The sequence below is a fragment of the Wolffia australiana genome, chromosome 13 (assembly GCF_029677425.1).
Source record: "Wolffia australiana isolate 7733 chromosome 13, ASM2967742v1".
NCBI classification, from domain to species: domain Eukaryota; kingdom Viridiplantae; phylum Streptophyta; class Magnoliopsida; order Alismatales; family Araceae; genus Wolffia; species Wolffia australiana.
The window spans coordinates 895,040-908,023 of record NC_135847.1 but is presented as its reverse complement, the minus strand read 5'-3'; the positions used below and the strand labels follow the sequence as shown (position 1 = coordinate 908,023).

The following is a 12,984-nucleotide window of genomic DNA, read 5'->3' as shown; positions in this document are numbered from 1 at the left end:
ATAGAGAGAAGAAGAGGGGAGGAGAGGGAGATAGAGAGAGAGAGAAAAAGAGGGGTGAGAGGGAGAGAGAAAGGTAGACAGACAGATTACAGATAGAGGGAGAGAAAGGAAGAGATAGAGAGAGATACAGACAGACAGAGAGACAGAGGGAGAGATAGAGAGAGAGAATGAGAGACAGACAGACAGAGGGAGAGATAGAGAGAGAGAATGAGAGACAGACAGACAGAGGGAGAGAGAGAGAGAGAGAAAGAGAGAGACAGACAGAGGGAGAGAGAGAGAGAGAGAGAAAGAGGAAGATAAGGTAGGCACAGAGCCACAGACCTATGACATAGAAATCAATTAAATTAGTGGGCAGTTTGCAGCGAGTGAGTTACTCTTCAATTCGGTCCATGGAATCAATAGGATAATTCCAAGTTGGGAGGACGAGTGGCGGGGCATACTTAACTTGTCCGATCGTTCACCAATAAATCTAAAGGGATCATCCACGGCCTACCCAAAAGCTTTGACTTTTGGGCCTTAACTTGTAAAGGCTCAGCCCCTTCGTTCTTGTCTCCACGGCATACAGTGTCGGCTTCCTTTTCCACACTAATTGAGAACGAAAGGGAGAGAAGACGGATATAGATAGATGGATAGATAGATGGACGGATAGATAGAGGGATGGATAGATAGATGGATAGATAGATAGATAGATATATACATATATATAGATAGTTATATAGTTAGATAGTTAGATAGATAGATAGATAGATAGATAGATGGATGAAAAAATGGATAGATGGATGGATGGATAGATAGATAGATAAGGAGAGAGAGAAAGAGAAAGAAAGAAAGAGGAAGAGATAGAGGAGTCAAGACTCGTGAGAAACGTAGATAGAGTGAGAGAGGAAGAGACACGTGGCATACCCAAAAGAGACAGGGGGAGAGCGGGAAAGAGATAGAGGGAGACAGACAGAGACAGAGTTAGAGAGACAGTGTGAGAGAGAGAGAGAGGGAGAGAGATAGAGACAGAGTAAGAGAGAGAAAGAAAGGGGAGACATAAATAGTGAGACAGAGAGAGGGAGACAGAGAGAGAGAGAGAGAGAAAGAGAGAGACAGAGTGGGAGAGAGAGAGAGATAAAGAGACAGAGTGAGAGAGATAGAAAGAGAAAGGGGAGACAGATACATACAGAGTGAGAGAGATAGAAAGAGAGGGGGGAGAGAGAGACAGAGTGAGAGCGAGAGAAAGAGAGGGAAGAGAGAGATAGAGAGACAGAGAGAGAGAGAGCGGGGCAGAGCGAGAGAGAGATATAGAGAGGGAGAGGGTGGGAGAGGGGGGGAGAGAAATTCAGTACTGACTTGGAATTAAATGCTCATAAATGAGGGTCCTTTTACACTTTCGAATTTTTAACTAATGCCCATCTTCAGAATAGAGTTCTTCGAATGAGGAATCGCGGAAAATGAAAAAAAAACAAACTCTCACTACCGTCTTTTCTCGTCCCATCATTGAAGACACTGCAAACCTGTCATTCATACCATGCAGACAAAACTGCCCAACTAAGACACGCCAATTTCCTCCGTTCACTAACCTCGGCGAAACAGTTGGAAACTTAACACGGAAACCGGCAGGGACCCAGCATTCATTCATTCATTCATTCACTCTCCTTCATCCGTCTCTAAAGATCTAGGCTTCTCTCTCTCATTGGCTAAGTTCTCAGATGGGTATGGCAGAGAACCCATCTTAGAATAGAGGATGAGACACTGAGAACGAGAACAAGTCATATAGAGAGAGAAAGAGAGAGAGAGAGAGGGAGGGAATGAGAGTCAGAGAGCTAGAGAACAAGAGAAAGAGGGAGAGAGGTTAAAATAGATAGAGAGGGGGAGAGAGAAAGAGAGAGAGGGAGAAACGAAGACTCAGAACACGAGAAAGCTGTAGAGAGAGAGAGAGGGAGGGGATGAGAGTGAGGGAGCCAGAGAACAAGAGAAAGAGAGGTTACAAGAGATAGAGAGAGTTAGAGAGAGAGAGTGAGGGAAGGATCTAAGCCTTCTTCGAGCCTCTCTCTCATCGGCAAAGTTCTCAGATGGGTACGGCAGAGAACGAGATCAAGTCATAGAGAGAGAGCAAGAGAGAGAAAGAGTGAGGGAAGGAGCAAGTGTTTGAGAGAGAGAGAGAGACACTCAGAAGACGAGAAAGCTGTAGAGAGAGAGAGAGAGAGAGAGAAGGGGATGAGACTGAGAGAGCCAGAGAACAAGAGAAAGAGAGGTTACAAGAGATAGAGATAGCGTTAGAGAGAGAGGGAGGGAAGGATCTAAGCCTTCTTCAAGCCTCTCTCTCATCGGCAAAGTTCTCAGATGGGTACGGCAAAGAACCCATCTTAGAACAGAGGATGAGACACTGAGAGCGAGATCAAGAGATAGAGAGAGAGGATAGACCGATAGAGGATACAAGAGATAGAGATAGAGAGAGAGAGAGAAGAGAAGAGAGAGAAAGATTTTTAGAGAGAGAGAGAGTTGTGTCAGATGGGTACGACAGAGATGGTACAATCGAGGTACAAGGTGGGTGTTCCTCCCCGTCGGAGACTGTTGGATGAAGTGCAGGAGACGGTGAAGGAGACCCTCTTCCACGACGATCCTCTGCGGGCTTTCAAAGACCAACCCAATCGAAAGAAGATCCTTCTCGGCCTGCGCGCCTTCTTCCCCGTTCTCGACTGGGCCAGACGCTACAACTTGTCGCAGTTCCGGGGAGATCTCATCGCTGGATTGACAATCGCCAGCCTCTGCATTCCACAGGTTACCTTTTTTTGTCTTTTTGAATTATTTATTTTCGTTCTTACTATCGCAATCGTTTGTTCGAATCTTTAAAACTGCGAAGAATCAAGAAGGATGAGAAAAAGATGAACAGAAAGGGACGGCAATGAACTCTGCTTTAAGTGCTGCCGAACCCAAGTTGTCAAAAACGTGATCTTTCTGCTCTTATAATAGTTAAGTTTAGAAGTGAAGAAGAGGAACAATCAACTTCGTTGAAAGATAATCGCTCATTTGTTTAACATTGAACTTTATCTATTTACAATGTTATTCAATAGTTCCTTCATATTTATCACTGTTTCTCGTGCAATTGCCGAAGCAAAATCTCTGAAACGTCATCTTTCTGCTCTTATAACCGCGTAATTAGTGTGAAGAATCAAGAAAGATAATCCGAGAAGGAGAGTAATAATCAGCTTAGTTGAATGATAATTCTGCATTTGTAACTTTCCTTATTATCTATTTATCGTGTTATTCAATAGTTCCATCGAAATAATCACTGGTCCACGTAAAATAGCCGAACCCAAAATCTCTAAATCGTGATTTTCTGCTCCTATGACCGTGTTATTATTGTGAATAATCAAGAAACATAAACCGAGAAGGAGAGGAAGTATCAACTGAGTTGAAGGATAATCCTGCATTTGGAAAATTACATTTTCTCTATTTTTATCGTAATTCAATAGTTCCATCATAATTATCACTGTTCTTCAAACCCACAGTCTCAAAGGAGTGATCTTTTTTCTGCAGGATATTGGCTACGCGCAACTGGCGAACCTTCCACCAGAGAATGGACTCTGTAAGTTTCTGTTTTTCATCACATGGACTGAACTTGTTGTTTCCTTACTGTTTTTCTTGCTGTTATCTCCCAAAGACTCGAGCTTTGTTCCTCCACTGGTGTATGCTGCCATGGGGAGCTCCAGAGACATAGCAATTGGGCCAGTGGCAGTCGTCTCTCTTCTTCTCGCAACCCTTCTCCAGAAAGAGATCGATCCTACTACGCATCCCGCAGAGTACAAAAGACTGGCTTTCACTGCAACTTTCTTTGCTGGGCTCACTCAAGCTGCTCTTGGATTCCTCAGGTGATCTGGGTTTATGCCTTTTTTCGAGAAATTTTATGAAACTTTTCTGCGGATGTGAAGGAATTATTCAATTGTTGTTTTCAGTGAAATCTACATAGTCATTGAATTATCTTTCCTTCTCAGGCTGGGCTTTGTGATCGAGTTCTTGTCTCATGCTGCAATTGTGGGGTTCATGGGAGGAGCGGCGATAACCATAGCCCTCCAGCAACTCAAAGGCTTTCTTGGCATTAGAAAATTTACCAAGCATACTGATATCATATCAGTCATGCGCTCTGTCTGGGGCTCCGTCTACCACGGGGTGAATGCGCTGTGAAATATTTGATTAAAATAATATATTAAAATGATGCAGCTGGGCTAAGTTTTCTGTTCTCTTTTCCAGTGGAATTGGGAGACTATACTCATTGCTACATCGTTCCTCATCTTTCTCCTTGTGGCAAAGTACATAGTAGGAGAAAAATAAACTCACCTGACTTCCCATTTTTAAAATTCCAGAGGAAATTCCATCTTATAAATTTCTCTTTATTCTGGAAATCAGGGAAAGAAGAAGAGGAGGCTGTTCTGGGTGTCGGCAATTGCGCCGCTGACATCTGTGGTTGTATCAACATTCTTTGTGTACATCACTCATGCTAAACACAAGGGAGTCCAGACTGTACACACCTTGTTCAGAAATCTTCCTTAAAAGATCCATTTTCTTTGCATATATACCCCTAACCCTGTTCTTCCAGGTGAGTGAGATAAAGGAAGGTATCAACCCATCATCTGTGAGTGAAATCTACTTTTCCGGGTCCTATACAGCAAAAGGTTTCAAGATTGGAGTGGTCGCTGGGCTCGTGGCTCTCACGGTTTGTTTTTTCCAGTGTAAAATAAGTAGAGGTCAATTAATGGTGCAAATTTTAAAACATGGTGTTTTTTAGGAAGCTGTGGCCATAGGGAGGACCTTTGCTGCAATGAAGGATTACCAACTGGATGGGAACAAGGAGATGGTGGCCCTTGGGACCATGAATATCATTGGCTCTTTCACTTCTTGCTATGTGGCGACAGGTACAAGATCAATAGATCTTATCAGATATTTGGGTCACTTTTATGGGTTGATCATACTTACTGTAAACCCTAGAGGGTCTGGGGGAGAAGAGAGGTTGAAGGAGAATAGAATGTAATGACATAATGAATGAGAGTTACAAGAGGGGTATATATACCCTTAAGAGATAGAATAGAGAATAGGGAATAGGGCTAATGGGCTTATAGAACAGGGCCCATTAGCCCATAGAGGACATGTCTCACTAACAGCCCCCCGCAAGCGAAGTGTGGATATCGTCCATACCGAGCTTGGATACTGCACGCTGCAAGAGAGGCCTGGATAGGCCCTTGGTAAGCACATCAGCAGCTTGATCAGAGGAAGCAACAAAATCAAGGTCAAAGATGCCCTCGTCAACCCGCTCCTTGAAGAAGTAGCGGTCACGTTCCATGTGCTTGATCTTTCCCTGCTGGCCCGGATTCTTGGCCAGTGCAATTGCCGACTTGTTGTCACAGAAGAAGTGAATCGGGCCGGCATACTCAACCCATAGGTCATGGAGTATCCCATAGATCCACTGAGCCTCCGAGGCCCCATCAGCAAGCGCTCGGTACTCGGCTTCGGCACTAGAGCGGGACACTTTGTCCTGCTTGCTGCTTTTCCAACTAACCAGGCTGCCGAAGACGAAGGTGCAGTACCCGGTCGTGGAGCGATAATCAACAAGGACCCCGGTCTGCATCGGTGTAGACCTTCACCGTCCGGTCCGAGCTGCAAGGAAAGAGTACACCCTTCCCTGGACAGCCCTTCAGATACGCAAGTACCCGAGTGACCGCTTGGCGATGAATGGCGTGTGGATCATGCATGAACTGGCTCAGGAGGTTGACGGCAAAGCTGATGTCGGGCCGAATGTGCGTCAAGTAGATCAATTTTCCCACAATCTGCTGGTACTCATAGTGATCCACTGGAGGCGAGTCCTCCCCCTTCCCCAATTTTACGTTAGGGTCGAGGGGAGTGCTGGCTGGCGCGCACTCCGTCATGCCGGTCAAAGTCAACAAGTCCATGCAGTACTTCTGCTGGGAGACGAAGATACCCCGAGGGGAGTAAGCAACTTCAAGGCCAAGGAAGTACCGAAGTTGGCCCAAGGCCTTGATCTCGAACTCCTTAGCCAAAGCGGCAGCAAGACGTGTAGTTTCGACCATATCAGACCCCGTCAGCAGCATATCATCCACATAGACAGCAAGAATGGAGACACCACCGGACGAATGCCGGAAAAACATGGTGGCATCCCCATTACTCTGGGTGTATCCCTCAGCCTTCATGACAGAGGCGAAGCGACCGAACCACATCCGTGGGGACTGTTTCAGTCCATAGATAGACTTACGCAGTCGACAGACGGTGCCCGGCGGGCCGAGAGGATAGCCCGGAGGCTGCTGCATGTAGACCTCCTCAGTCAGATCCCCGTGCAGGAAGGCGTTCTTCACATCGAACTGTCGAATTACCCACTGGAAGTGAGCCGCCAATGCCAAGAGAAGACGGATAGTCTCCATCTTCGCCACCGGAGAAAAGGTCTCGAAGTAGTCGACGCCATAAGCTTGGGTGAACCCCCGAGCCACAAGTCGAGATTTGTGACGCTCGAGTGTCCCATCTGCATGGTGCTTCTTAGTGTGGACCCACTTGCACCCCACCGCCTTCTTTCCAGGAGGAAGAGGGACGATATCCCAGGTACGATTCTTGAGCAAGGACTGCATCTCCTTGTCCATCGCCGCTTTCCAATGAGGAGAAGCGATAGCATCGGTGATGCGGCGAGGGATGGGATCCGATTTGATGCGGGAAAGAAACAGCCGGTAGGGGGAACTCAGCCGTGCGAGAGATACATAATGAGACATGGGATAAAGGGGAGTGCGGGTGCACTTGCGAACCCCTTTGCGAAGGGCGATGGGCCAGCCAAGATGATCATCGTTGCCATCGGAGGAAGGAGGTCCATTGCCGGAAGAAGAGGGACCGGAAGCCTGAGTAGGAGGAAAATCAGGAGAACAGTCATGAAAAGAATCCTCGTCGGGAGTCGGCAATGACTCGCCGAGAGGAGAGGAAGAGGCCTCAGGAGGAGACCAAGAGGGAGCGACATCGAAGTCGGGAATAGGAGGTGCTGGAAGAACCTCAAGAGATGACGAAGAGGGGACTGGAGGGTCAAAGGAAGATAGATCATGAGACGATGACACGGTCGGAGCAGTGGGCTCATGGACGGAACCGGTTCCAAGTGGGGAACCAAGGATCCTCATCCAACGGAAGGCGGGGTGAGGAAGAATAATCTCAAAGTAGGGCTCGTGACGGCAAAGGTAACATTCGCCGAAACGAAGAACCGCCTGGAAGGCGGATGATAGCACCGGTACCCTTTTTGGAGAGTCGAGTACCCCACAAACACACACCGTAGAGCTTTAGCATCCAGCTTCGTCAAGGTCGGTGAAGTATCGTGGACGTACGCCGTGCATCCGAATACCCGTGGAAGAAGGTCGGTCTTCAATGGAACCCCCGGGAATGCCGCACCGAGACGGTCAAGAGGCGTAGCAAAGTCGAGGGATTGGGATGGGAGGCGATTGATGAGATGGGTGCTCGTCAAAATCGCCTCACCCCAATATGTCCACGGAACCGTATAATTCTCCAAGAGTGTCCGAGCGGTCGAGGTCACATAGCCGATCCGCCTTTCTGCCATACCGTTCTGCTCCGGTGTAGCAACACATGAGGACTCATGCAAGATCCTCTTTCCGCAAAGAACGATCGAGGTCGGCATTGAAGAAGTCACGGGCATTGTCCGACCGAAGCGCTGAATGCCACGGCCAAACTGGGTCTGGATCATGGCACAAAAATGTCGGACAGACCCTGACACATCGGACTTGGCCCGGCGTAGATACGCCCACGCACCGGGTGGCCTCGTCAACAAAAATCAGAAAGTACCGATGACCCTGCAGGCTCGGTTTGGGGGCCGGTCCCCAGACATCGCTGTGAATGCGGAGGAGTGGCGTCGAGGTATGAGACTGAGATGAGGGAAAACACGACCGGCGGTGTTTAGCCAACTGACAAGCCTCACACACAATAGTCTTCGGGTCCAAACCCACAAACAAAGTCGGAAACAAACGCTTTAAAATAGCAAATGACGGATGCCCGAGGCGCTGATGCAGACCCTCCGTGCGGTACATGGCATCGCGTCGGATGTGCTCATATTCTCGATTCAGCCCCCTGATGAAGCCCAGCAAGCGAAGACGTAGCGTATGTTGATACATTAGGCTGGAGGTGTCCGGAGGGAGGTAGTGATCAACCTCATCCCAGATGCGTTTGTGGGCCAGGGCATACTCCATAATGGACATGGATCCCTGGCGGAGGGAATATGCCTGGTCCACTAAGTCAAGGAGACGCCAATTGTCCCCATCTTTGCCGCAAAAGAGGTTTGCTTGATCCCAAAAACCCTTGACCGTGGCCTGGTGAGGAAATGTGTCCGCAAACTCCGGAGTAAGGGTGTGAAGGCGAAGCCAATTTAAGATAAAGTGCTCCTCCGCATCCCAGGCAGCATAGTGAGGGTGGGAGGTCGAAAGAGCTGGAGCCGTGCAATGCTTGAAGAGTTGTCGAGCTCTCAGCGTAGACTCGACGGCTGCCCATTTCAGAACACTGGGCCGGGAAAGACGCCCCGCGTCGGGTGGATGCGGTAGGGGATTAACCACTTTATGGGAAAGCGGTTTTTCGAGGAAGTCGGCGTCAGAGAATTCGTCGGCCGCGACGGTGGCAGCAGACTTGTCATCAGCCACGGCTTGGACAGACGGCTTCGACACACAGCAGACGGCTCACTGGGCAGTCGACGACACCAGATCTTCACCAGATCTTCAGCAGAGCCGTGCAATGCTCGGGATGTCGCGGTTCCACCTGCGCGGTCAGGTAGCGGGGGTCGAGGGGGCAGCGCCCCCCGCGGGGTTCGGGGCGGAGCCCCGAAACCTAGACGAAATCGGAGAAGCCGCGCCACGAAATCTAGACGAAATCGCAGAAGCAGAGTGTTAGTCTGTGCGCTGCGGGCGGCGCGGACGGCGGCCGGCGGGCTGCTAGCTGGGCAAACGGCAGCCTGCGGGCGTAATGCACAGCAGATGGGTGCACAGCAGAGGTCGGACGGCTGGCCACGCGGACTGCTGGCTGCGGGCGGACGGTTGCGCGGAAGTTGCGGCGCGCGGACTGCTGTCTGCGGGCGGACGGCCGCGCGGACTGTTGCCTGCGGGCGGACGGCCGCGCGGAAGCTGCGGCGCACGGACTGCTGTCTGCGGGCGGACGGCAAGGGGGCGCGGCCAACAGCAGCTGCGCGCGCGACAAGGGGGCGCGCGCTTCCTGACGGGCGGCGCGCGCGGCTAGGGCTGCACACGCGGCTAGGGCTGCGCGGACTGCTACCTGCGGGCGGCGGTCTGTGTGCGGCTAGGGCTGCACACAGGCTGGATGGCGAACACGACTAGAGTCGTGTACCCGGAGGATGATGTCAAGTCCTCCACTAGGATCAAGAGCTTGAGCTCTGATACCATGTAAACCCTAGAGGGTCTGGGGGAGAAGAGAGGTTGAAGGAGAATAGAATGTAATGACATAATGAATGAGAGTTACAAGAGGGGTATATATACCCTTAAGAGATAGAATAGAGAATAGGGAATAGGGCTAATGGGCTTATAGAACAGGGCCCATTAGCCCATAGAGGACATGTCTCACTAACACTTACCAATAACTCTGTTCATCATAGCATCCATCATCATCGTTATCATCACCCTCTTTTTTTCATCAACTTCGTCATCATAACTATCATCACCTTCTTCCGCTTAGTAAGAGTCATCATCACCTTGTTCTTCTTATTATTCTTTTTCTTAGTCTTCCTATTTGTCATGATTGTAATCACCGTCATCATCACTTGTACTCAAATCTTCAATTACTCTGATTCTTTTCCCTCTTTTTCATCTTCTTCATCATTATCATCCCCTTGTTGATTTTCTTCTTCTTCCTCCTCTTTTTAGCCATCATCTCATTCTTCATAGTCTTCCTTTTTCTTATGCTTATGTTTTTATTATCTTCATCATCATTTTTTCCATCATCTAGGGTCATTCTCAAGGTCAGCAGTCAACTATATGTCTGGCTGCCAGACTGCGGTCTCAAATGTTGTCATGTCTTTGGTGGTGTTGTTGACTTTAGAAGTGTTCACCCCACTCTTCAAGTACACCCCAAACGCTGTTCTTTCGGCGATCATAATATCGGCTGTGCTTGGGCTGATCGACATCGATGCTGCTCTGCTCATTTGGAAAGTCGACAAGTTTGACTTTGTAGCTTGCATGGGGGCATTCTTCGGAGTGGTTTTTGTATCTGTGGAAATTGGGCTTCTCATCTCAGTGAGTAAACCTACCTATTATAATTTCAGTTGATATCACCAAAAATAATCCAATGGGAGAAATTTTCTTTATAAAAAAATTACAGGTGGCTCTATCATTTGCAAAGATTCTCCTCCAAGTAACAAGACCTAGGACTGTGCTACTAGGAAATCTTCCTGGGACTACTATTTATAGGAACATTGACCAGTACCCGGAAGCAACCAAGGTTCCTGGTCTAATGATTGTGAGGGTGGACTCAGCCATATATTTTTCCAACTCAAATTATGTCAAGGAAAGGTACAGGTTTTATTTTAATGGAAATTTCAATTATTTTCAATGAGAGGTACATATTCTGATTAAAAAGAATATTTTAAACAAAATTGCGATTGAGAAAATAACAAGGGCTCTGGGTTCCTGCCAAGTAAATTTTATAATAATGAGGTTAAGTAAATTTAATACTGGCCATTATCTTGGCAGAATATTGAGATGGCTGAACGATGAACAAGAGGAAGTGGAGCGGAATCAGCTGTCAAAAGTCGAATGCGTGATTATTGATATGTCTCGTGAGTGATCTTCCTCAGAAAGTTTACATTTTTCAAAACTTTCTGAGAAAACATGCCCATTTAACCATGCATTTTTTCAGAAATCTAATATTTTTTGGTGTCTTATTTTGGTGTGCCAGCGGTTATCAACCTAGACACAAGTGGTATCCACGCTCTAGAAGATCTCTACAAGAGCCTTAAGAAGAGGGGTATTGAGGTAATTAAGTTCAATCTCGTCCAAGGATTATCCTTTTTTTCTTCAACAAAAAAATACATCCCAACAGTCTGAATATCCTTACAACCTTGAGGTCCAAAACATATGCTAATTGAATAAAATAAGATAATAGTTAGGTTACCGATGAATCTGGTACAACCCTAGACCCTGGTGGGGAATTCCCTAATTTCACCTTACAGGGATATTTATGTCTTTTGATTTTAGGTCAGTTTTTCACTATAGGAGCATCAGGATCCTGTCAGAATCAGATCTAGAATTTTCAACCCATCAGAGGGGGAAAGGGAATGAAAAATAGAAACACAAGAGGGAGAAAGAGAAAGACAGATGGAGACATTGAAACACATAGAAATAAAGAGAGATAAAAAGAAAGAAGGAGATGGACAGAGATGTGTGTAGAAACTCAGAGAGGGAGAGAGATGAAGCGAGATGGAGAAACAGAAGGAGATTTATATAGAGGAAGCATAAATGAGAAAGTGAGAGAGCAATAGAGAAGCAGAAATAGAGGCAAAAATAGATAAGGAAACATAAATAAAGAGAGAGAGAGGTGTACATAGATAAGGCAAAATGAAAAGAAAGAGAGAGTGTTTGTGTGAATGAGAGAGATAGAAAGAGGGAGAGAGGGAGTTGTAGAACAGAGACAGAAGAAGGGAGAAAGAGCCTAAAAACATGAGAGAATTAAAGTGAGAGGGATGGATAGACAGAGAATCCACTGCCAATTTTGAACATATGGGGGAGCAAGACCCTGAAATCAACCTAAAGTTTGAACATATGGAAATAGACTAACAAGCTTGTGTGGGATGTGATGCAGCTGGTTTTGGCGAATCCAGGCGATGCGGTGATGGAGAAACTCCATGCATCCAGGCTCATCGAACTTATTGGCGATGACAAGATTTTCCTCACTGCCAGTGAGGCTGTCCTCGCCTTCGCCCCAAAGTCTGCCACTACAGCTGTATAAACCATTCAACAAAAGGAGGCAGATGTAGTGGCCGGTTCATAGATCAAATGATGAGGTTGAGCCGTGCTTGCCTTAAGCAGTGGCCAGCACTGTCAAAAGTCATGAGTTCTAGCAGTATAAATTGTAATTCATTATGTTTACCTCATCTCTCACTATTACCCACTGGATTTTGATGAGGAACCCATCATAAATCATGAGAGTTCCAAGTTGATCTGGAGGCTCTGTTTTTCTCTGTCTATCTCTCTTTCTCCTTCTCTGTTGGTCTCCAGCCAAGGAAAGGTAACCCATATCTCTATCTGCCTATCTCTCTCTTTTTCTCTCTTTCTCTCTTTCTCTCTGTCTCTCTCTCACACACACTATCTACCTTTCCTATATCCAGCTAAGGGCAAGTAACCCATCATAACCTAAAAGAGTAACCCATATCTCTCTCCACCAACCTCTTTATGCCAAGCTATGGGCAAGGAAACCATCATAAACCATGAGGGTTTTGTAAGTTGATTTAGATAAACTCATCAGTCTCTCCCTCACTCACATTTTCTATCTATTTCTATATCTTACTAACAGCAAACAAAGGGTGAGGAATAAAAGCCTATGAGGAAAAAATGCCACAAATTTTCTCACATCAAGCTTCGGACGATGGACTCATCATAGTCTCTGAGATAAACTACATTGATTTGGAGACTCTCTATTGCTCTGTGGGATGAGAAATCCATCACGTCGTATGGAAGAGAAGATTGCAACTGCAAGTTGAATGAAAAGTCTCTCTCTCTCTCTCTTTCTATACTGCTCATATCTGTCTAATCTAGAGCATGCAAAGAGAAAATTAAAATTTTAATGGATGGCCTTATATATATCTATATCACTATCTAGCTATCCACTCATATGTCAATTTATAACCAGCTACGAATGAGAAATCCATCATAATTCATGAAAGACAACGCCGGAAGCTTTGTGGATGCCTCTTTATCCCTCTCTCCCTCTCTGTTAGCCAAGAACGAGAAATCTACC

The 12,984-nt window shown here is 46.9% G+C and overlaps 1 protein-coding gene and 1 long non-coding RNA gene across 2 annotated transcripts; one reads left to right on the top strand and one right to left on the bottom strand.

Annotated features, from left to right (window-relative positions):
* Window positions 1-1,689: 1,689 nt before the first annotated feature.
* On the top strand, window positions 1,690-12,208 carry SULTR1;3 (sulfate transporter 1;3). Its single transcript, XM_078584783.1, has 13 exons — window positions 1,690-2,766; window positions 3,526-3,574; window positions 3,650-3,857; window positions 3,981-4,155; window positions 4,237-4,302; window positions 4,393-4,506; window positions 4,583-4,699; window positions 4,772-4,898; window positions 9,979-10,265; window positions 10,351-10,541; window positions 10,722-10,807; window positions 10,927-11,003; window positions 11,830-12,208. Exons 1-13 carry the CDS (start codon window positions 2,497-2,499, stop codon window positions 11,974-11,976), a joined length of 1,914 nt encoding a protein of 637 aa, XP_078440909.1. The 5' UTR covers window positions 1,690-2,496; the 3' UTR covers window positions 11,977-12,208.
* On the bottom strand, window positions 8,545-9,533 carry LOC144710934 (uncharacterized). The gene is made up of 3 exons (XR_013583439.1): window positions 9,292-9,533; window positions 8,851-9,164; window positions 8,545-8,781 (listed from the first exon to the last, which is right to left on the bottom strand). It is a non-coding gene; the product is annotated as an uncharacterized LOC144710934 (long non-coding RNA).
* Window positions 12,209-12,984: the final 776 nt, after the last annotated feature.